Source organism: Vipera ursinii (genome assembly GCF_947247035.1).
Source record: "Vipera ursinii genome assembly, chromosome: 3".
NCBI classification, from domain to species: domain Eukaryota; kingdom Metazoa; phylum Chordata; class Lepidosauria; order Squamata; family Viperidae; genus Vipera; species Vipera ursinii.
In genome coordinates, this window is record NC_139516.1 from 68,491,664 (window position 1) to 68,514,874 (window position 23,211).

At 37.4% G+C, this 23,211-nt stretch overlaps 1 protein-coding gene across 1 annotated transcript in view; it reads left to right on the top strand.

Moving 5' to 3' along the window:
* The window catches only part of ROR1 (receptor tyrosine kinase like orphan receptor 1), a 171,950-nt gene extending 153,261 nt beyond the window's left edge, over positions 1-18,689 (top strand). The window contains exons 5-9 of the mRNA XM_083359904.1: positions 6,096-6,223; positions 6,905-7,222; positions 7,925-8,170; positions 12,355-12,566; positions 14,869-18,689. Coding sequence (XP_083216030.1) covers positions 6,096-6,223; positions 6,905-7,222; positions 7,925-8,170; positions 12,355-12,566; positions 14,869-16,287 — 2,323 coding nt within the window. The 3' untranslated portion in view covers positions 16,288-18,689. The remainder of the gene's footprint in view (positions 1-6,095; positions 6,224-6,904; positions 7,223-7,924; positions 8,171-12,354; positions 12,567-14,868) is intronic.
* Positions 18,690-23,211: the final 4,522 nt, after the last annotated feature.

Below are 23,211 nucleotides of genomic sequence, written 5' to 3' on the forward strand. Positions count from 1 at the left end.
ATTTCTCCAGAGAATAGCTTCTTCCTGCTCCAATACATCAGACATCTAGATTTTGCATGTGTAAAAATAGAAGAATATTTTACTAAAGATGACCTCTGATAAGTTAGACCTATATTATTTATGTCAACAAAAGCAAAATAAAAGCATGAAAGGCTGTCCATCTGGGTGGTCAACAAAGTTGTAACTTGTCTAAAAAGTTGTTGCACTTCATTGTTGTTACTGAAACTCATTTTTAAAAGGTATAGAGTGACAACTAAAAGGAATCTAGTCGAGTTTTAAAATAACCTAAGGGCTAAAACATTGCTTGGTTCCAGAAAGGAAGTTTTGTGCTCTCATGTTTCAGTTTAATTGGGATTTCCTGGGCTGACAACTGACTGGGAGCATCCGGTATTACCAGATAAGTAATACTAAATCCAGCTGCATTGTAAAAAGCTGTCACTCTAAAACCAATTGATACTCAAAGCTGGTATCATTTCTTATTGCCGTCATCCAGAATGGAGTATTGGAGAACCTAGATAGTAAATGATGAACTGGTCAGCCTAGGTGGGAAGGACAAAGGATAAGGACAATTTTATTTTATTTATTTTATTTTATTTTTAAAAAACAAAAATCTAAAGTGATAAACTGAAGCAGATTCTATATTTTTAGTAAATTATGCAAGCCCCAAAATGCAATAAATACGTATATTTGCGTAGTTTTTGCTTTGTTGTCCATAAAGTTCTTTGTAATTGCAGTTAAGTATCTAGCTTAGCATTGTGTTTTAGATATCTCTCTCTTGTTTCTGCCCCAAGCTTTCAATATTATCTGGGCCAGCTATCTTGAAGTATCGAGGTTCACTTTCTTACCCATATGGTGGTTTCAGCTTTCTGTGCATCCTTTTCTTTTGTTTTTAACAAAAGCTGAGATTCTCTGAAAATCCATTTCAGCACCAGATGCCAAATTCCAAGTGAAAATGTAGCAACCACAGATGTGTAAGGTGGAGTTTTTAATATGGTTCACTAAAATAGCCATAATTGAGCATCTTATTTGTCTGATCTTTAAGTTGTGTATATTTCTTTACCTTAAGTTTGAATGGCTTTGCCATCCTCCAGGAAGAACTAAAATATGTCTGTCAAACAAAATGTGAGTTCTAGGAGTTTCCTGCCCTTTTCATAACTGTGAGTATATGAGGTGCGCTTCAGATTGAAAAATTATGTAAGAAAGCTGCCAAGAAAGATCCAAGCAGTATTACCAATGCTGTTTCATAAGTAGTCACAGCTGCTGTTGATCCAACTGTTTTTTCCCCCCTTGTCTTCCATGCAGCACTAGATTTCTTGAAAGGGAATAATTAATCCAGCTGGGCAATGTTTTAGAAACAGTTCCATAAAACTAAAGGCTTTTCAGCATGTATATAGGTAGTCCTTGTCTACAGCTCTTTAAAACAACTGCATCTTTTCTTTGAATCACCTGGCAGCGGCAACAGCAATGGTTCAGAATGGGACAGCTCGCCGTAGCCAATTCACTATGGTCAACTTGCCACGGCCATCTTTCCGCAGGACAACTCTGTGGGACAATTCAACCATTCAATTTAATTATGTAAAATAATAGAAAAGTTATTTGTCATTTACATTTCATTTTGTCTCTCCTTTGATACCCGTTTTAAAAATAATTCTATTCCACTATTTCCTTGATATTAGTATAACTCTTGTCCCGCGACAAGTTGGCCATGGCAAGCTATCTGCAGCGAGTTGTCTATGGCGAGTTGTCGTAGACCCGCAGTGAGCAGCTAGCGAATGCTGTGAAAGGATGTGACTGTTTTAAAGAGTTGCAGACAAGTGCTAGGACAGACACTGGCAAGATCATCTCTCTTGAAGGATTCCAAAAAGTTATATACTCGCCTGCAATTGAACTGTGAAATAAAAATTATTTCTGGAGTGTTGCACAGCCTTAGTAAATATGGTAATGCATTGCAGTTAAGAATGTAAATAGATTACTTTCAGATAGATTTGGCCCCAGCTCAGGACATATTTTCCAGAATTGTTCATAGCATTACATTTAGATTCTGACAGTTAACATTTCCTTTGTAAATGTTATCTGATATACATGTAACATCATCTTCTGCATTTTGAGAACTAGTGCCATAGACTTTATAGGCATACAATAAACTTGGTTGGTGCATCCAGAAGTGAAGTTGTTATGCAAGCTTTTAATTGTCTGTAAAGAATGATATGGTTTTAAACTTGTCAAAGATAATGAGGTTATACATGAGACACTTTGATTGCCAAATTATAGAGTCTATGCATTTTTAATTGGTTCACACAGTCATTCAGTCTACCTCATTTTCAATAGCAGAGAGTGTATTTTCTTTCTTATGCCAATTTTAAATATAATAGACACACTAAAATGACCTGCAATGGTGAATTGTCATCATAATTAGACCTCTGTCCTCAAATCCTTATTCTGAAATAGCCCTGTAAGAAATATTAGGATTCTGAACTAAACATTTAAAGATTCTAACTTAGAATAAATGTGCTCAGTTATTTACTTGTAATGAACTGTAATGTGGTCAATTGTGTTAATATATCATATATACCACTAAATTAGAACTGTGTTTTAATCTGTTGCAGGTTGTTCACGTGGAATTGTCTATGTTAGCTTTAATATAGCGTGTAAGTAATACAGGTAGTCCTTGACTTACAACCATTCATTTAGTGAATGTTTGTAATCACAACGGCACTGAAAAAAATTCACATGTTTTATTTATTTTTATTTTATTTTAATTCCATTTATATCCCGCCCTTCTCCGAAGACTCAGGGCAGCTTACAAGCTTAGCAGTAGCCTTCATTCTATGTATATGCCTGCTTATTAGGGCTTTCACACACACCCCAAGCGGCATTATTACAAAGTCAGCTTAATTGCTCCCAACAATCTGGGTCCTCATTTTACCTACCTCGGAAGGATGGAAGGCTGAGTCAACCTTGAGCCTGGTGGGATGCGAACCTGCACTAATTGCAGGCAGCTGGTGTTACTTAAGGAGGCATTAGCCCACTGCTCCACCAAGGCTCCACCAAGGTTGCAGCATCCCCATGGTCATATGATCAAAATTCATTTGCTTGACAACTGGTTCATATTTATGATAGTTGCCGGGTCCATGTGATCACCTTTTGGGACCTCCTTGCAAGCAAAGACAATGGGAAAGCCAGATTCACTTAACAATTTTGTTACTAACTTAATATCTGCGGTGATTTATTTAACAAAATAAATCTGTGGCAAAAAGGTCATAAAATGGGGCAAAACTCAATAAATCTCTCACTTAGCAACAGAAATTGTGGGCTCAATTGTGGTCGTAAGTCGAGGACTGCCTATATAGATCAGTTCTAATTTTAAGTAAAGTAAAGGGCTGCCAAAGTTTTCAGTTGCTGAAGATGGATAGGTTCACAGGCATCCATGTACCAAATGTACATCGGGATGCAAACTCTTTCCCTTACATATCTGCATGCCAAGTCACAGGGCAAGTATGAAAAGCTGGAGTTTGTGCTGTGACATCACACTACAATTTGTCATTTTGGTATCATTGGGGTTAGGAATGGGCACCTATCAATGGGTAAGGATCGTAGAACATTTTGAGCCAAAACCAAGCTAAGTAATAGCTTAGTTAGTACAATCATAGCCTTCAAATAGAATCCACAATTATGTTAGGTATGTCACGACGTTACCCCAATTTATAATTTATACAGTAACATTGGGGTGCATGTGACATCACTTTCTTCCCCTGCCAATGCCATGAGTATAAAAATAAGCATTGTTTTATACTCATGGCATTAAGAGGAACTTTAGTAGAAGATACCGTTTGATCGAATTAAGATTAACTACCACTCTGACATCTATACTAGAAGTGGGAAGGTACATAATATATTAATATTTTGAAAAACTTAGTGGCTTCTTACTAGCAGTATTTTCTTTTAATTGGATACATAGTTCCAAGCAGTAAGAAAGAGGGTGAATCAGTTGACCCAATCAGTCTTGAAGAATTTGAGGATCAGAATGCTGGGGATATTGCTATCAATGAGATTTCAGGGTAACTGACTTTCTTGTCTTGGGGGATTCGGTTTGTAGCTGCAAGTTTAATACTTACATAATTACTATGGCATGGGTCCGGGTTACCTCAGGGACCACCTGCTGCCGGCGTCAACTTCCCTCCGCCCAGTACGTGCCCACAGAGAGGGCCTCCTCAGGGTGCCTCCGGTCAGGGAATGCCGACTGGTGGCCCTCAGGGGGAGGGCCTTCTCTGTGGGCGCTCCGGCATTATGGAACCAACTGCCGGTGGAACTCCGGATGGCATCAGACCTCCGAACCTTCCGTTGCGGCCTGAAGACCCACTTATTTGAATTAGCTGGTCTGGCCTGATGGGGGATTATGGGTTTTTAAATTGGTGTTTTTAGTAATGTATTATTGTTTTTTAACTGGGCACTGGTTTAATTTCTTTTTAACTTTTGTATCGTTATTTATATATGCCCTGTGAACCGCCCTGAGTCCCTAGGGAGAAGGGCGGTATAGAAATCAAATAAAACCTAAACCTAAACCTAAACTATTAATAGAACACAATTGTACTGTTGTATTTAATAGTAATATTATTACTATTCATGCAATAATATTATTGAATTAATACAATAATACAATGCCATAAATTTTTTCCATATAATTTCTTCAAGGCTAAGGAATTAAGATTAAAATAGAGTAGTATTATGCGGGGTCCCTGGTGCCCTCTGAGCTTGGTGGTTTTCTTGCAGATGTTTCATTACCAAATTAGGTAACATCATCAGTGCTAGTAGGGAGTGGGGTTTGTTCTCAACTTATATTTTAGTGGCTTGCCCTGTCAGTGTTAGTGGGAGTGTCTTGGTATTATTGTTAGAAAGTATTATTGTTATTTCCAAGAGCAAAAGTTTAAAACATTGAATAGATAACCTAGAAATGAGAATGTGTGCATCTTAATGATTTATTACAAAATAAACAGGACTTTATTTCTTAGTCAGTGTATTAGCCCACATAAAAACAAACATGATCAATTACTGGAAAAAACCAAAAGCATTTTGGTCCATGTACTGATTGTAATGACACCCTCGCCAATTTATTGGCAGTAGGAAAATCATTACTCCTACTGCTGGATAATAAAAGTGACACTGCACTGATTAATAGGCTTTGGATTGTGTTAGTGCTGGTCTCTCTACTCAATGTATAAAAAGGGGGGAAACATAACTTTTCATCATTGCCAAGTGAATATGCATACAAAGTTCCATGTTTAAGACTCCTTTGTAGATTCACCACATCAGCCAAGGAGTTAAATGCATATAGTAATCCAAGATTTGTCCTGATACCTGTCCTCGTAAAGCAACTGTAGCTCATTCCAGCTTTAAATATCAGTTTTTATTTACATTGCATAAGTCCTACCCAGCTGTAAAAGCTTCTCTGTCATTGCAAAACACCATTGGGTAAGATCAAATAAAGCTGAGTAATATTATATAGGAATGCTGTAAACCTTGCCTACAACTTTGCCACTGCAACTCTAGCTCAGCTCAGCTATCTGGAGAAAATTGGGAGAGAAGATGGAATTACTTAACTTGATTTAGTAGAATATCAAAAAAAGATTGGTTGGACAAAATGGAATATGGCTACAGTGAAGGAAAAATCATAAAGTTCATGGTTCACTACAGTCACTTTACATAACCATATATGAGGTTTTTAAGACTATGATGATTTTCAACTATTACAGCAATTCTAAATGATTTGGAGCTGAGAAAATATTAACAGTTGGCAATTTGGAATGCTTTCCATTTAATATTTGTTGACCTTTGTGAACAATTCTAGAAATAATAATGCTCTTTTTGTTATGTTCCTTTGAGTCAAGCTTGACTCCTGGGGACCTAGATCCATGCAATTTTTAGGATAACATTTTCAGAAGTGTTTTGCCATTATCTCCTTCCTACCATAGGGCTGAGAGAGAAAGGCTGGTCCAGTTCACTCACTCCTCACTCCTAGTTAGCACCTGAACTACCACACTAAAGTGGCCATTTAACAATATAATCCTATGTTATACATTATGTCTGCTTGATTTTAGGGATGAATATGAAGAGGATGGATTTTGTCAGCCATACCGGGGAATTGCATGTGCAAGATTTATTGGAAATCGAACCATTTATATGGAATCTCTGCATATGCAAGGAGAAATAGAAAATCAAATTACAGGTAAGTAAAATTTTTGCTTTCTCTTATTCTGTTAGATAGTCATCATGCTTGTCATAATCTACAATTCTGGATTTCAAATCCTTAATGTACTATATGTTAATTTTACATGTTCAATGGAATATATTCTACAGTATATTTAGAAGAAAATATATATATTACTCATTCTGAAAAGCTGTAATGAACATGAAACTTTTAAAAGATAGTAAAAAAAGCAGCCCTGCATATTATTTTAATTGTATTCTTAGTTTTTCTAGTGAATATGTTAAAAAACAATAACATTTGTCATGATTTTATTCTGATTTCAAACGTTTTTAGAACACACAATCGATTACATTTAATTCTTAATTTTATTTACTTATCGATCTCCAATTGCATAAACTTAGTTTTTTAAAAAAGCAAGATCACATATTCAGCAAATAATAAATATTGGAGCCTACTTCATACTTAATCACTCTTTGACCAAGACAGCATAGTCCAATCAATGGAAAGAATAGCAGATGCTGATAGAAACTGCATTTAGCAGAGTATTTTGAATGCGAAAAGGGTATTTCTTTTAAAAAGTGCTTATTTCTACAAAAACCATACTTCCTATCGTGTCTTTATTTGGAATTAGTTGTTAATGCATATGTTCTACTATATATTTGCTACTATCTCAACTGATTTGGTATTTGTATGCTGCAGCTGCCTTCACAATGATTGGAACTTCCAGTCATTTATCGGATAAATGTTCACAGTTTGCTATTCCATCTCTGTGCCATTATGCATTCCCATATTGTGATGAGACTTCTTCCATTGCAAAACCGCGAGATCTGTGCCGGGATGAGTGTGAGATTCTGGAAAATGTGCTTTGCCAAACTGAATACATATTTGCAAGATCGAATCCTATGATTTTGATGCGGTTGAAGCTGCCGAATTGTGAAGATCTTCCCCAGCCTGATAGCCCTGAGGCTATCAACTGTATCCGCATTGGCATCCCTATGGCAGATCCAATCAATAAAAGTAAGTGGCAGTTACATTGCTTTGTATGCGGGATACCTCTAAAACTCAAAAGGATCAAGGGCACAGTTGTTAAGAATCAAGGCCTGACTATTTCAGTCAATATCTTTCATCAAGCAGATTAAGTCTCATAATTTCTCCTGCCAAGGTAAGGCATGGGTTTCAAGATTTTGAGTTCTTTTGCATATTTCTTAAAACTATTTTTAAAGAAGTGTGTAATTTTTAAAAAGAGCATCGTTACATCTCTGTATGTAAGACTGAATTAATTTTCAGGTCATAAATGAATGAATGAATCTTTATTGTCAGAGTACAACTATGTATACATTGAGATTAGCTGAGCCTCCCTTTGTGCTCACACCCCCCAACACACAGTGACAACAAACCCTCCATCTTACTACATCTTACTACACCATGTGAACCAACTACACCACACATCCAGAAAGAACATGTAATATTGTACTGTTTGTCATTTATATGCATAGATGCAGTTTCCATTCCCCAACAGTTAATTAGAACTGAAGAAGCTTCTTGGATGAGAAGTGAAACGTTTTCAAGGGAAAAAAACCAAGAAAGTCCAGTTGCTTTTTGAAAGGGGGGGGGGAACACCTTTGAGACAACCATGAGTTGGATAATTGGGAATTTCCATACACATGTGTGCATAGTGTTCTTTTAATGCATCACAGAAAAGTGACCTTTCTGTTACAGATCACAAATGTTTCAACAGCACAGGAGTGGACTATCGGGGGACCATCAGTGTAACCAAATCTGGGCGACAGTGCCAGCCGTGGAACTCCCAGTATCCACACACCCACATGTTCACTGCTCTCAGGTACCCAGAGCTGAATGGAGGCCATTCCTACTGCCGAAACCCGGGCAATCAGAAAGAGGCACCTTGGTGCTTCACCTTAGACGAAAATCTCAAGTCAGAACTTTGTGACATCCCTCTCTGTGGTAAATATAACGAACTCTTTTTTTTTTTTTTTTTTGGAAAACGGAATGAGATTTGTTTGTTGTGTTTTGCAGTCCGCTGCAGTTCAAGAGCCAAACTATGTGGCACATTCATCGCATGTTTATAGAAGCTGACTTACCCCGACAATTTTAATTTGGAATGAAAGTGCAGCTGCAGAGTTTAGATACAGCCCCTGTTTATGGACCAAATGGAGCCTCTTGGTGGTCTTCTGTTTGGGGGGCTACTTGCCATTTAAAGGATGTGTTTTCTAACGGCCTCACTTGGCAGGAGGGTAAAAGGCCAGCAGGAAGAAAAATTCTGAAAACCAGCAGGGGTCCGAAATCCAGATCTGGAGCATGTGCAGATCTAAAACTTTTTCCCCAAAACAAAATTCTTTGGCTCAGCATGCTTATTTGAACAAATGACTATTGTGTGAAACATGATTCTAAATAACCATTATTTTGTCTGAAATGGTATTGAGAATCTCTTAAGTGGTTAGAAAAATGCCAGCAAGATTTTTGGAAAAATGACAGCAATATTTCCCAAGTGCTTTCTGGTAGTTCTATAGAAGCAACAGTGTAAAATGTTTTTAGGGAGTCAGAAAAGCTGTCTAATTAGTTCAGAAGAAGAGTATTTGATGATTAAAAAAAATGGCATAAGTTAAATATTTCCATTGAGCCAAGTTACAGGCCAGGCCTTTTTTAAAAAACAGGGGGGATGGGATTACTCATTGAAGTAATATACCTTTTTCTGGAACAATCGCTTCTTGAATAAGCCAGAATTGTACAGAGTCATATATTGTGATAAGTGCTTAGCCACAGTTTACAAACCCCAAGTGAAGCCTGACTTGGGTTCCAATAACAACCTTCTAAAAATGACCACTAGATGGCAACATAGACATAAAGTCTTTCCTGCCATCTTGCCCTATCAATAATTTTGCAAACTCATAATACCTTTGACAGATCTAAGAAACTAGGTTTTTTTTCCTTGCAGATCATGAAATCGTAGGCTATAAAATCTAATTTGTAGAAAAACCTAAGCCAGGTTAGAAAAATGTGATTCAACCAACCAGGAAGAGAAGTAATTAAAGAGAAGTAATTAAAGCTTGCAAGTAAAACACTGCTAAAACATCAAGATTCTTATTTTATAAGGAAAGGGTTTGGGACACCTTTCCTTGCCTTTGGCATAGACCTTGTCTTACGTATTCCAATATGCCCAATTAAAAAAAACTGAAAAGGTAAAATGCGAATTTTACTGCCAAAAATTCACATATCTGACTTATTCTTATTGGTAATGATGCATCCAGCAATTGTGAGATTCTTCTTTGCTTGTGTCTTTCATCACACTGACATGTGGTTTCTTGTCTTGGAAGCTCACATTTCCTGAGATCTCTTGGGATTTCATATCTTCTTTTCCTGTTTTTCTGACTTTGCACATCAAAATATCTTATGTTAGTGCTCAAACTCCCACTCACTGCTTTTAACAGGGCCTGAACTACTCAAATGCTCAGATTGTTGTATGAAATCCCTAAAGCATTTGTTATGGCTGCCTGAAGAAAGTGCTGCATATTGAAACAGATCAGCTGTTAGCAATCTAGAAGGAACAGGAGTCCCCAGAGGGTTAACTTCTTGCAAGATCAACAGTGAAGAAGACCATTGACTTTATTGTTAAGAAATGGATTAAATAAATGCACAGTTCTTCTGTTTTAAAAACAGAATAGGTTTATCTATCTTCAGAAACAGTCAATCTTCCCAGGATGGAGAGGGATGGAAAAAGTCTCTTTATATATTTCCAGTCTTCAAATTCTGAAATGTGTTTTCATCCAAATTATATGTATTCAAAAATTTAAAAAGGGGGGTTCATTTTTGTTCCTAATACAATAAGCTTGTGTATATGCAAGTTTGTCCATGTGGAAAACCCCACTGCTTACTTAGTGTGTGGAAACTGGGACCAGTTTTGGAGACCATTTTTTAACCATAAAGACTTTAAAAATAATATGCTTCAGTATCTAAAAAATATCCCTAATGCATCCCAAAGATGCTTTTTCACGAGGCAACTGGACTTTCTTGTTTTTCTTTGAAGATGATTCGCTTCTCATCCAAGAAGCTTCTTCAGCTCTTGGATGAGAAGAAAAACATCTTCAAAGAAAAACAAGAAAGTCCAGTTGCGTTGTGAAAAAGCATCTTTGGGATAACCGTGACCTGGATGACTGAGAATCTCCATAGACATCCTTAATGCATTCAGAATGCATCTACCTGAAGTCTGAGTAGCTCTTTGTAAACAATTTTAGGCAGGGAAGGCAATGTAACTGGGAAACTGAATTTGGTCTAATGCAGGGGTGTCAAACTGCCAGTCCACTGGCCAGATGCATCATAGCGAAACCGCACTCGCCCCATTGCCGGCAGTGGGAAAAAAAGTCACAATAAGTCACAACATGTCACGTGATGTTGTGAGTTTGCCACCCTTACCAGGCTAGAAAACGAGACTGAGTTTTAGTCCCCCCTTAGCCATGAAAGCCAGCTTGGGTGACTTTGAGCCAGTCACTTTCATCCTAGCCCATCTCACAAGGTTACTGTTGTGAGAAAAATAGGAGGAAGAAGGCATATTGGATATGTTCACCACCTTGAAGTACTGATAAAAACATTAAAGCAGTATACAAATAAATAAATTTCATAAATAAAAATTGAAATAGCAAGAAATAAGAAAAATACATAAAATACATGCAAATATAACGAAAGTGATATAGGAAGGAAACATAATAAAATGATTCTTAATCATCTGAATTTGAGAATTGATGATGAGGGGGAGGGGGTAAATAAAAGACCAAAATGCTGGTTTGGGGTAGCAGCTCCATATGTAAGAATACAATTAAGGGTGGGGGTGGAGGATTAAGTTGCACTTGATTTTTAGAAATGAAATTCTGCCTGAAGATCTATCACAGGGGTGTCAAACTCAATTTCATTGAGGTCCGCATCAGCATTGCGGTTGCCCTCAGGGGGCCGGGTGGGTATGGCCAGGGTGGGCATGGCCTACTGGGTGGGCATGGCTAGAGTGCGTATGGCCTACTGGGTGGACGTGGCCAGCTCTACATCGTTCGCATCAAGGATGCCTATGGGGGCCTGGGCAGGAGTAGGACAGATCTGAGGGTCTCTGGCAGAAGGAGGGTCTCTGGGCCAGGGCCAAGGCGGGGGGGGGCTGTTCCCTCACTGTTTCTAGGATGGCTTCGCGAGCCACATGAAACCACTTCGCAGGCCGGATCTGGCCCCCGGGCCTTGTGTTTGACATGTCTGATCTATCATGTAATACAGAGCCTTCAGGTCCTTAAAATAACAGTATCTATTGAAAGACCTGAGAATCTTGGTTCGGCCAAGAAATTTGTTGGCAAATTTTCAGTATAATAATAATATTTTAAAAAATTGGCAAAATTCACTCTTCAGGGAATGGCTTTCCAGATAGACAGCCATTTGTGTATTGCACCATTGGCATTGTGGTTGAACATTTTTGTAATGTTACTTACATAAACCCACACTCTGCGGAGAAATCTGATTTTTCCTCCTCTATCTAGCAAGATGCCTTTGTGTCGCAATACTGTCATGGGCCTTTAGACAAAAATTAGTAGAAAAATGTTGTTATGTAATGCCCAAAGATTTTTATTTTTGTCACATCTTATATGGATAATTGCAGAACAAATACACCCCAGATAGTGAAAATAGGTATTGTTTTGTCTAGCTTATCTCACTTTATACTTAGTAATTTTTTACTGTGGAAACACACAACAATGGCATGTGTCAGATCTTTCAGAGGTGCATAAAATGCAACAATAGGTACAGTGCTTGTTAGTAATGTTAAAGTTGCTTGCTCCTTGAAGTTTATTGCTTCAAGGAGGGTTGTTGCTGAATAAGCTAAGATTTCCCAGTTGAATCTATGACTTACCTGTAGATAGCCCTGGATTGATTGATCTAAATGAGGTCAAATTTAATAACACAAAGGTCACAACCGAGAGAACCTCTGCTGTTTTTTCTGCTATTGCTGCTCACTCAGGAAACAAAATCAGCATTAAAATGTGTGATGCGTTTTCATACATTTTTACATACAAAAATTCACCGTTTATAATAAATTGCATTTTTTAAAAATCCTTCTGGTTTTCCCCTTCTCCCCTCCCCTCCTTTCTTTCCTCTGAATTTAGATCCAAAGGACTCCAAGGAAAAGAGTAAAATGGAAATCCTTTATATATTGGTGCCCAGTGTTACAATTCCTCTGGCTATTGCCTTACTGTTTTTCTTCATCTGTATTTGCCGGAATAACCAAAAATCATCTTCTCCACCCGTGCAAAGACAGCCTAAGCACGTCAGAGGACAGAACGTAGAGATGTCTATGCTTAATTCATATAAGCCAAAGGTACTGTGAAACAAATCTGATGCACAAAAATGAGAAACCTTTGTTTTATGCTCAAAGAACCTTAGCTCTTTGGGGGCTCTGCTTTTCCTAATGATGCCTCCTATCTGGCTCTATTTCACCATTTTATGGAAATCACTCTTATTACTATCTTATCTCTGGATAGGATGTCAGAGGTTTCTTAGAAATAAAACAATACTGCATTTTGAGAGATCATGACTGAGCAAAGAAAAATAAAGTCCCCAAATTTTGAATACAAAAACATTAGGTAGGGCTGTCCCATCTGGTCTGCAAAACCTGGGGCCAGCAAAGAAATTACAGAAAGCAATTCTGCTAGCATTTAGTGGAGTTTTGCAGCCCTGGGCTGATAGCTCTACTTTAGATTTGTCTGATTTCCCCTGGTAGTAAGCCCATTTGAACCCTAACAACTTCCTTGAGTAAGACACACATAGTTCTATTGTTATGCTGGCATCTTAAGCACAACACATTAGAGAGTAATCCCTAATTTCAGATACTTCCTACACTTTTAGTATTTTTCCCCTTAATTATCCTCCTCGGTATCCTAAATTGAATCAATTGTTGTCATTAATGTAATAGAAGTGACTGATAAAGACAGAGTGTGATAAACTCCCTTTGTACTTGGTTTTCTTTGGCACAATGTCTCCTCTGTTTTTTACACTTCTATGCATCTTGTACACCACCAAGTGACAAATACCTGTCAAACAAAAGCTAAGCAGATTTATAACTGCTTAACTCCAAATGAACCCCCTTCTGCCAAATTTTATGACTTCATTTTCTTTCAGTTTTCCCCCAAGTTGGTTAAAACAGACAGCCCTGCTTGAGGTCAGACAGAGGTCATTTCACTTTCATTACTAAAATATAATTTACAATATGCCAGACCTAAACAAGTTTTAGCCTAAAGGATTTGTATAATATAAACCATCTGCTTTGCAATAATACATCTAATTTCCCGCCATCCTACAGTCAGATAACTGCTTGTTCAAATGCCATACAATATATTAATTCACACAGTATTTGTCTAAAATACATAAAATGATCAGAAAAATTACAGTTTATTTTACGTGTCCCACTTTCAATTATACTTACTTACTTACTTACTTACTTACTTACTTACTTACTTACTTATAGTGATTTATAAATGAGATAAGAATGAAGGATCAGTTACATTTCTAAGGGATGTGAGCATTTAGCTCTGCATTCCTGGTGGCTCTGCCGCAAAATATTTATTTCCACAAAAGAAAGTCAATGACTTCAAGTAGGGTCACTCAGAAGAATGAAGTCTTGCCATTTTCCCCCTTCTTCCCAGCAACTCTGCTATAAGTTTGTTGAAAAGGCTGGGACTTCCACCTCCCCAGCAACTTTGTGATATCTAAAGATAGTCTTCGTTTTATGACCAAAATTGGGACCAAACTTCCATTGCTAAGTGATGTGGTCATTATGTGAGTTGTGCCTGATTTTATGACCTTTTTTGCAACAGTTGTTAAAACTAATCACTGCAGTCCTTAAGCCAATTACCATGGTCATTAAGCAAATCTGGCTTGCTCCATTGACTTTACTTCTCAGAAGGCCCCTGGGAAGGTCACAAATGCTGGAACACTGCAACCCTCATAAATATATGCCGGTTGCCTTCCACCCAAATTTTCATCACGTGACTGCAGAGACTCGGCGGTAGTCATAAGCGCAAGGACCAGTCATAAGTCACTTTTTTCAGCACCATAAGAACTTTGAATGGTCATTAAATGAATGGTTATAAGTCAAAGACTACCTGTAAGGTAAGGGGAAAAGAGGGGGAAGTGCTTCCAGCGACTGTTCAATATTCTGTCCTATTATTAGTTCCAGTCATCCCAGTCTGTCCTTTCTTTTTTTCTGTCCTATTCTGTAGAAAAAAAAAAGCTACAAAGCACATATTGAACAGAAGCCCCCTAGTCCAACTTCTTTCCTGTTAAGATAAGGAGATAATGTGTATTTGGGAATGGGTTATGTATGGCTAGGGACAAGGTGTTGTCCCAGGATATTAGATGTATTTGAGTTTGGCATATACAAATTGGAAATCCAAGCTACTGATGAACAATTGCACATTCCCCACAGCTAAGAAAAATATGCCTGCCCCAGTTATAGTGCTTTTCTTCCTTTGATAGGCTTATGTAATAGATGGTGAAGTTTTCATGACAAACATCATGGTTTACTTTTCCAATGTCTCCCAGCGCTATCAGTTCTAAGACCATTCAAGGGCCAACCATCTGATCCAAAAACTGTCTTCCTTGTATTTTCTTCTTTCTAACAGAGCAAAGCCAAAGAGCTGCCCCTTTCTGCCGTCCGATTTATGGAAGAGTTGGGCGAATGTGCTTTTGGAAAAATCTATAAGGGACATCTTTATTTGCCAGGAATGGACCATGCTCAGCTGGTTGCAATAAAGACCCTTAAGGACTGTAATAATCCACAGCAGTGGGCAGAATTCCAGCAAGAAGCCTCGCTGATGGCAGAATTACATCACCCAAACATTGTCTGCCTTCTTGGGATTGTGACACAGGAGCAACCAGTCTGCATGCTTTTTGAATATATGAACCAAGGAGACCTCCATGAATTTCTTATTATGCGATCTCCACATTCAGATGTTGGATGTAGCAGTGATGAGGATGGCACGGTAAAATCCAGTTTGGACCATGCTGATTTTCTGCACATAGCTGTCCAGATTGCAGCAGGAATGGAATACTTGTCAAGTCACTTTTTTGTCCACAAGGATCTGGCTGCTCGCAATATTTTAATTGGAGAACAGCTCCACGTGAAGATTTCTGATTTGGGACTGTCAAGAGAGATCTATTCAGCCGACTATTACAGAGTTCAAAATAAATCCCTCCTGCCCATTCGTTGGATGCCACCAGAGGCAATTTTGTATGGAAAATTCTCCTCCGATTCAGACATCTGGTCCTTTGGTGTTGTCTTGTGGGAGATTTTTAGTTTTGGTCTTCAGCCCTATTATGGATTTAGTAACCAGGAAGTCATTGAGATGGTCAGGAAACGACAGCTTTTGCCATGCTCTGAAGACTGCCCTCCCAGAATGTACAGCCTGATGTCAGAATGCTGGCATGAGCTGCCGTCTAGGAGACCAAAATTCAAAGATATCCATGCTAGACTGCGCTCTTGGGAAGGGATATCAAGTCATACTAGCTCTACTACTCCTTCTGGTGGAAATGCTACCACTCAAACTACATCTCTCAGCGCAAGCCCAGTTAGCAACCTAAGCAATCCCAGGTACCCTAACTACATATTTCCAGCACAAAGTATCCCGCAGGGCCAAATAACTGGATTTCTTGGCCCACCAATACCACAAAACCAGCGATATATTCCTATTAATGGATATCCGATACCTCCTGGATATGCTGCTTTTCCAGCTGCCCACTATCAACCTGCAGGTCCACCAAGGGTCATTCAGCACTGTCCTCCACCCAAGAGTCGTTCACCAAGCAGTGCAAGTGGATCAACTAGCACCGGCCATGTGACCAGCTTGCCTTCTTCAGGATCCAATCAGGATGCCAATATTCCCTTGCTGTCTCATATGTCAGTGCCAAATCATCCAAGTGGGATTAGTATAACCGTTTTTGGAAACAAAACTCAAAAACCCTACAAAATTGACTCCAAACAACCATCTTTAGATTCTAGCATTCATGGGCATAATGAAACTGTGATTTCAGCAGAGATGTAATAAATAAGGGAGGCATTTGTAAATGAATCTTTTTATAATACGAACTAGAGGGTTTTAGAGATTTATATTCAAATATTTTATTGGAGATTTTTTTTTCCAGCTGTATAAAGAGGTGTTTGCAATAAGTATCTTCTGTGAAGTTCTTAACAGGAAGTGCCATTCAAATTTTTAAAAATGTATTAACACTCAACACTGTGGCTGCAAATTTATTTTACAAATGGTAAAGGGCAAAAGTATTTTTATGTTTTTTAAGAAACATATTTAATCATGGTTTTTTTAAGTGAAATGTTTTCTGTCTCAGCAGTCTGACTATTTGGAACACATGGTGATGAAATGTTAGGAAAATTAATTATACTTCTGTTGGATGAAAATTTCACTATTGGTCTCACACTATATCCAAATGCGTATTCCATTAAGCCAGAACAGTGTTTCTCAACCTCAGCTGCTATCGACACATCTTAAAACTTGCTGAGATGGAGAAATGTCGAGCCAGACTACAACCAAGCATACTGCTGAATTCATACAGTACGCTAAACTAGATTTGTGAAATGTTTCTTGACTAAGCCACAGTTGCCTGGCTTCACACAAAATATTAAGGCATAAGCTAGGATTTACAAATCACAAGCTAAAGTTCAAAAATACTTCACATACTTACTTGGTGTGTCGTCTGAACTAAGCCATTGGCAGAGTTCACATTGAGATAAACCATAATGGGTTTGTTATTTTTGGCTTAGACGTTGAGGTTTCTAAATGCCAAGGCTTAGCATTGTGTGTGATTTAGATCACTGTAGCTTGTTTAGCAAATTAAACTAGCAGTGTTGAAAAGCTGCCACTGACTAGCTTAAATGTACTAAATCATAATGTGGTTTGTCTGGTTGGGCTTTCAAATAGTCCTTGCGTTACAACCACTCATTCAATAACCATTCAAAGGGGACTTACAATGAATCCTTGGAGTTCTGGCCATTGCAACACCCATCCAATCACATGAGTGAAATTTTCAATATTCCCTGCCACCTTCCCCGCAAGCAAAGTCAGTGGGGAAGCCAGCAGGAAGTCAGAAGTTGCGGTCATGTGAAGCTCTCACTTAGTGACCCACATGAACCTCACTTAACTATGGCAACTGGGACTGTCACTAAGTGATGCAGCCACATGACATCGTGCTTTATGACCACCTCACTTAATAATGGCAATTTTGGTCCCCATTGCTTTAGTAACCCAAGGACAACCTGTATGTTGCATTTGAATCCTGGCACTATATTGTGTAAATCATGTTTTTAATATTGGGTTGTGAGTCCAGAAAATTGGACCTTTTTCAGCAGATTGTGATTAATGAAATCATGACTTAGGGACGACAGCTAAATCGGGCCAATGACATATTATTTGTATCCCATGCTCTGATACTTATAGGACTTTCATCTGATTTGGATTTTTTTTCTAAATTAAAAGGATATGCAATATCACGCATTTATTCCACTATGCTTAGTCCATGCTAATGTGTTTTTAGAGGGGTTTTTTTTCTCAGCAAGTTATAGTCACTGGTTTATGAATTTTGGACATACAATCTGTGAATCTAGTCATTCCTATTTGCCCTTGTTAGATAAATTATTTTCAAAAACAGTCTCTAATGATAAATCTACAACCATGTATAAAACTCAAAATGAATAATTTTGTATTAAGGAATGTGTTAATAGCAGAATAAAGCCAGGAAGACATTTTTTAAAAGAAAAACCTTCATGAAACTACATGCATTAATGGATGAAAAATATATTTCTTAATTTTATATCTGTAGTTGCAATAGAACTTTGTATCCTTTTGTTGCTATGCAACCCTTTAATTAAATATTTCAGTTCTTATTTTATAATAAAGCGACAATCAATTTTCCCAGTAATATTTATTATTTCAATTAAATCAGTAGCTTTTCTAGTATTATCCCTAAAATTCTACATTCCATTAGATGTACACAATAATTTTCTAGAAATTGCCTATAATTTTTGTATTATATCAAATAATGTGAATTAGAATTAATATTACTAGAAAATATGGCCTTTGTGTTATTGAAATTTATTCAGATATAATCTATCTGAATCATTTGAAACCACTGTAAAATTGTATAAATTACAGCTTTTCAGATTTGGAATGGATTATGTACACAATCTTTCAGACACTTGACGTAATTTTCTTCTTTTTGCACAAAAATGTTTTTGTATAGCAAAACTGAAAATACATCTTGTTTTCCACTTTTTCGGTTTATTTCTCTTTTTCATTAGTGAAGATATCTTGAAATATAGAGTGATTTTGAGGAACCATTTTGATTTGATTTGGTTATTTTCATTGCATGCATTTATTTACTGTATTACTTTATAGATTGCACTAAAGCATGAATGTGTAATAAGATATGGCTATTTTATACAGACGTTAATTGCATTTTTGTATCTTGGACACTAGCGTAATATTAAACACTGATTATTTTAAACCACTGGTTTTGAAAACATGGCTAAGATAAACACAGAATGTTTTGGGGACCATACTATAATAATCATACACAGAAGCTCATTTGAAGAAGCTACATCTTACTCACCATCTGCCTGTTTTAAATATCACCTAAGACAATTGTCCATTGATAATTTTTAATTCACGAAAAGTACTTTCTTAATAAACATGCCTTTTTAGATATTAAAATACTGGGTAAAAAAAATGCTAGAAAAATGATACAAAAGCTGCGATATGGGAAAAAAAACTAGATGAAAATTTTTGCTGCCTAGTTCTGAAAGGTTTCACAATAAATCTGTTTGTAATCTTTTGGCAAATATGCATACAATAAGAAAGGTTTTGCTGTGTATAACCTTCAACCCTGCCCGAAGACAAGAAGCTATAGAACAGAAGCTTTGATATGGGTGCTACTTAGAATAAGTAAAGTCCCCTGTTCTTGCCAGTAAGTCTAAAATGTTTGTGGTAATTAATATATGTATAGGAGTTTGTGAAAAACACTGGCCGTAATCTCAGAAAAAAGAATGCATTCTCACCTCTGGAAAACCCAGAGGGTCTTGTGGTTATTTTTGAGTTTTCTAACAAATAAAAAGCTTATTCATTAATGTTTTTGCATTATCTCACTGAAATAGCCCTGATGTGAAAGTTTGGAAAACTGTCCTTAAATATTCTGTACGAGATTTTATACAGGAGAAATGTTGAACAAACAAGCCAATTGTCTTCCATGAATGAAAACTTTGTCAATGGCAGACATCCGTTTTTTGGCTTCATCAGACAAAATTCAGTTTGTTAATAAACTCTAAAACAGCAGCAGAAGTTCCTAGGGGAGAAAATAAACAAAGGGAAACCTCTCAAAGTAAATTGGGTAATGTGGAAAAAATACTTATGCCAAAAAAATCAGTATTTTGCAAAATCCAGATGGAAAAAATGGGGTTTTTACATCACAAAAATAACAGAGAAAGAAACCACAAACTTTCAAATTGCGCTTCTTTTTTAAAATCCAAAATATAATTATTAAAACTTACTTCTAGAATAAAATTCATATCTAATCTGCTATTTAATAAGGCAAAAATATTCTAAAACTGAACAATTTTAATACCACTTTCCCCACATATTTTCAATTATAATCAGCTCATTAACTATGAGATATTTAGTAGTATCTTTACTTTTATGGTGTTGACAGCTATATAGTATGAATTATTTCTACTATATTCTTAATTAAGTTCAAATACACTTTTCTTACAAATTATTCGCTGTTAGAAAAACGGTAGTGTTTATGGCATTAATTTATTTGCTTCCAAGGGTTTTATTTGCATCAAAATGAAAAAATACTTCAACAAATTCTTTGAAGCAGTTTTGTACAATTTATTCAGTAGATAAATGAGGAAGTCTCACATTTGGAATCCTATACACTATATGCAATACGAACACTGAAAATCATTTGCAACGTCTATTATGAAAGACAAACTCTAAAAATGGAATCAATGATTATGAGGTTTTACATTCTGATCTAATGTGGAAGTTACACTGACTTAGAGGAAACCTGAACTCTATCACATTTCATAAACCGTGATACGTGGTTGCAGTTTGTACGGTCCTGAGCTATTTTACCTAAGTCAAACATTTTAGCTTGGTTAAATGCATCATAACTCAGCATAGAATATGATTGCTGCCACCCAAATAAAATTGGGTTTGAATAGTCACAGAAGATGTCTGTCTTGTGAATGGTTTTTCAGATTACCAGCAACCTCATTGCTACACAATGTGATAATGTGTCATCAAGTTGTTGCTAACTCTTAGCAACCACACAGTCTTTCTCAATGATCATGTCATTAACTTGTTCTTCAAATTTTCCCAACTGTGCACTCATGGTCACTTAACCGAGTCTATCTACCTTGCTGCTGGTCATCCTGATCTCTTTCACTTGTCCCACCATTAGAGGCTTTTCCAGAAAGAGAGATCTTCACATAAAGAGTCTGAAGTAGGATAATTTCAGCCTGGTCATTTGCATGAAAACTATATGTTGATTTGTTCAATGATCCATTTGTTTTCTTTCTTGACTGTCCAGGATTTCTCAGGAAGTCTTCTCCAACACTAAAGTTCAGAAGTGTCAACACAGGTAGACCTCACTTAATAACTGTTCTTTTTAGCAACCATTCAAAGATAAGATGGCACTGAAAAAGTAACTTTACAATCAGTCCTCACACCTATAACTTTCACAGCATCCCCATAGTCAAAAGATCAAGGCTTAGGTACTTTGCAACTTGAGAATTATTGCAGCAACCTAGCAACAAGATCACCATTTGCATGTTTCATAGCCAGCTTCCAATAAGCAGTGGAGAAGCGGACAATAAAATCACAAGTTGCAGTCATGTGATGTCTCGTGTAATGACTGTGAGTGATTCACTTAAAGCAGGGGTGTCAAACTGCCGGCCCAGAGGCCAGATGCATCATGCTGAAATCACACCCAGCCCAGCTCCGGCAATGGGGAAAAAGTTACGATACGTCGTGACACGTCATGTGACATTGTGAGTTTGTCATCCCTGACTTAAAGACTGCAGGAGAAGTGAGATTGTGAGTTCATCACAGTCATGTGATGTCTTGCTTAACTACCACATCATTTAGTGATGGAGTTGCTGTTCCCAATTATCATTAGGCAAGGACTATCGCTACTCTTCCTACCTTGCATCTTCAAAAGCCATAGCTAAATTAAGTTAATGGAAAAGTCCAAATTTTTATAGCTGCATTTTTCTGAGAGTATGATATATATCATAATATATATTATATGATATATAACATATAATCTAGTAAGAAAAATGCATTACTGACAATATTTTATTAAATGTAGGTGTCCCCCTTCTTGTGCAGAGATGACTCTGGGCAGCTTACAAACCCTGTAAATATGAATATAATATATCTAGAGTGGGGTAAGTTTCATCCATCGCTGAAGCTAATATGGGATAGGACTCAATTCTCTCCTATTTAACATAGGTGATCAATAGTTTGGGGTGAGATATCAATATGCTGATGATACCCAGCTTTATATAGCCACCTCTGGCTGCCTCAGCAATGCTGTGGATGTCCTGTCTCAGGGACTGGAGGCCGTAAAGGTCTGGTTGGGGTGCAATGGGTTTAACTTAACCCATGTAAGATGGAATGGTTTACTTGGGTATTTGGTCCGCCTAATTATAAGGTTTTTCCACCATTACTGCTGGATGGGATGGCACTGCTCCAGATGGACACGATACACAATCTGGGAGTCTCTGTATGAACAGCTCTTGCTAGAAGAACAGGTGGCAGCCATGGTCTGGAGAATCCTTGCACACCTGAGGGTGGTGTGCCAGTTGTGCCTGTTCCTTGATTGAGAGACTTGGCTCTCAGTCACTTGCCCTCGTGATCTCTCATCTGGATTATTGCAATGTGCTCTGTATGGGACTGACCTGGAAGAGCCTTCGAAAGCTTCAACTGGTTGCAGAATGTGGCTGCATGGGTTGTAAAGGGTGTTGGGTATTTGACACATGTAACCCTTCACGAGCTGCATTGTGTTTCCAGGTACAATTTAAGGTACTGCTTAATATCTTTAAAGTCCTTCATGGCCCTTACCTAAGGGGCCATCTTCTCCTAGTTCTACCCATCCAATTCACTCAGGCAGATTAGGCATGTTGCAAGTTTCATCAGCCAAGGAATGTTGGCTGGCAGGAACCAGAAGACATGACTCCTCTGGAATATTCTCCCTTCAGATTACCCTGACCCTGCTGACCTTTCATAAGGCCATAAAGATTTGGTTATGGGCCCCAAATGTTTTAAGATCCCTGTTTCCTGGCTGTATTAACTTTTATAATTAACAGGTTTACTTGGTGCCATATATATTTAGGTTGTACTGTTTTAATAGTTCTAATAATGTTTAATTGTTTTTATTTCTTAAGAGGTGCACTGACCAGAGACACTTGTTGAGATGGGTGGCCATCGAAATAAAAAAAAACAAATGAACAAACAAGTAAAGCAACACCCAACCTCTATGTTATTAAATTCCCTAAAAATGTGTGATTCTTCTGATTTGATTTTAATAAGTACGTTTTTTCAAATATATGCATTCTCTGTCATGTAACAATGTGTTAATGACAGGTGAGACCAAACATTGTATGTATCTGAGGGAATTGGCTTCCTCTATGTGAAGCAGCAAAGATATCTGAGCTAGATGAACATAATACAATTTATATTCCAAGCACAGAAGGAGAGAGGCCAGTTGGATACAGAGCACTTTCTTTTTGCCCTGAGGGCTCATCACGGGAAGGAGACAACAGATGTGTTTACTATAAGAGATGCCTTCAATGATATAGTGATATCAATAGGAATGAAGCCTTTTTATATCATTGGATATTGTGGAGCACAGTCACAGTCTCTATGACTGTGATTACAAACTGGGCAAGTTGATCG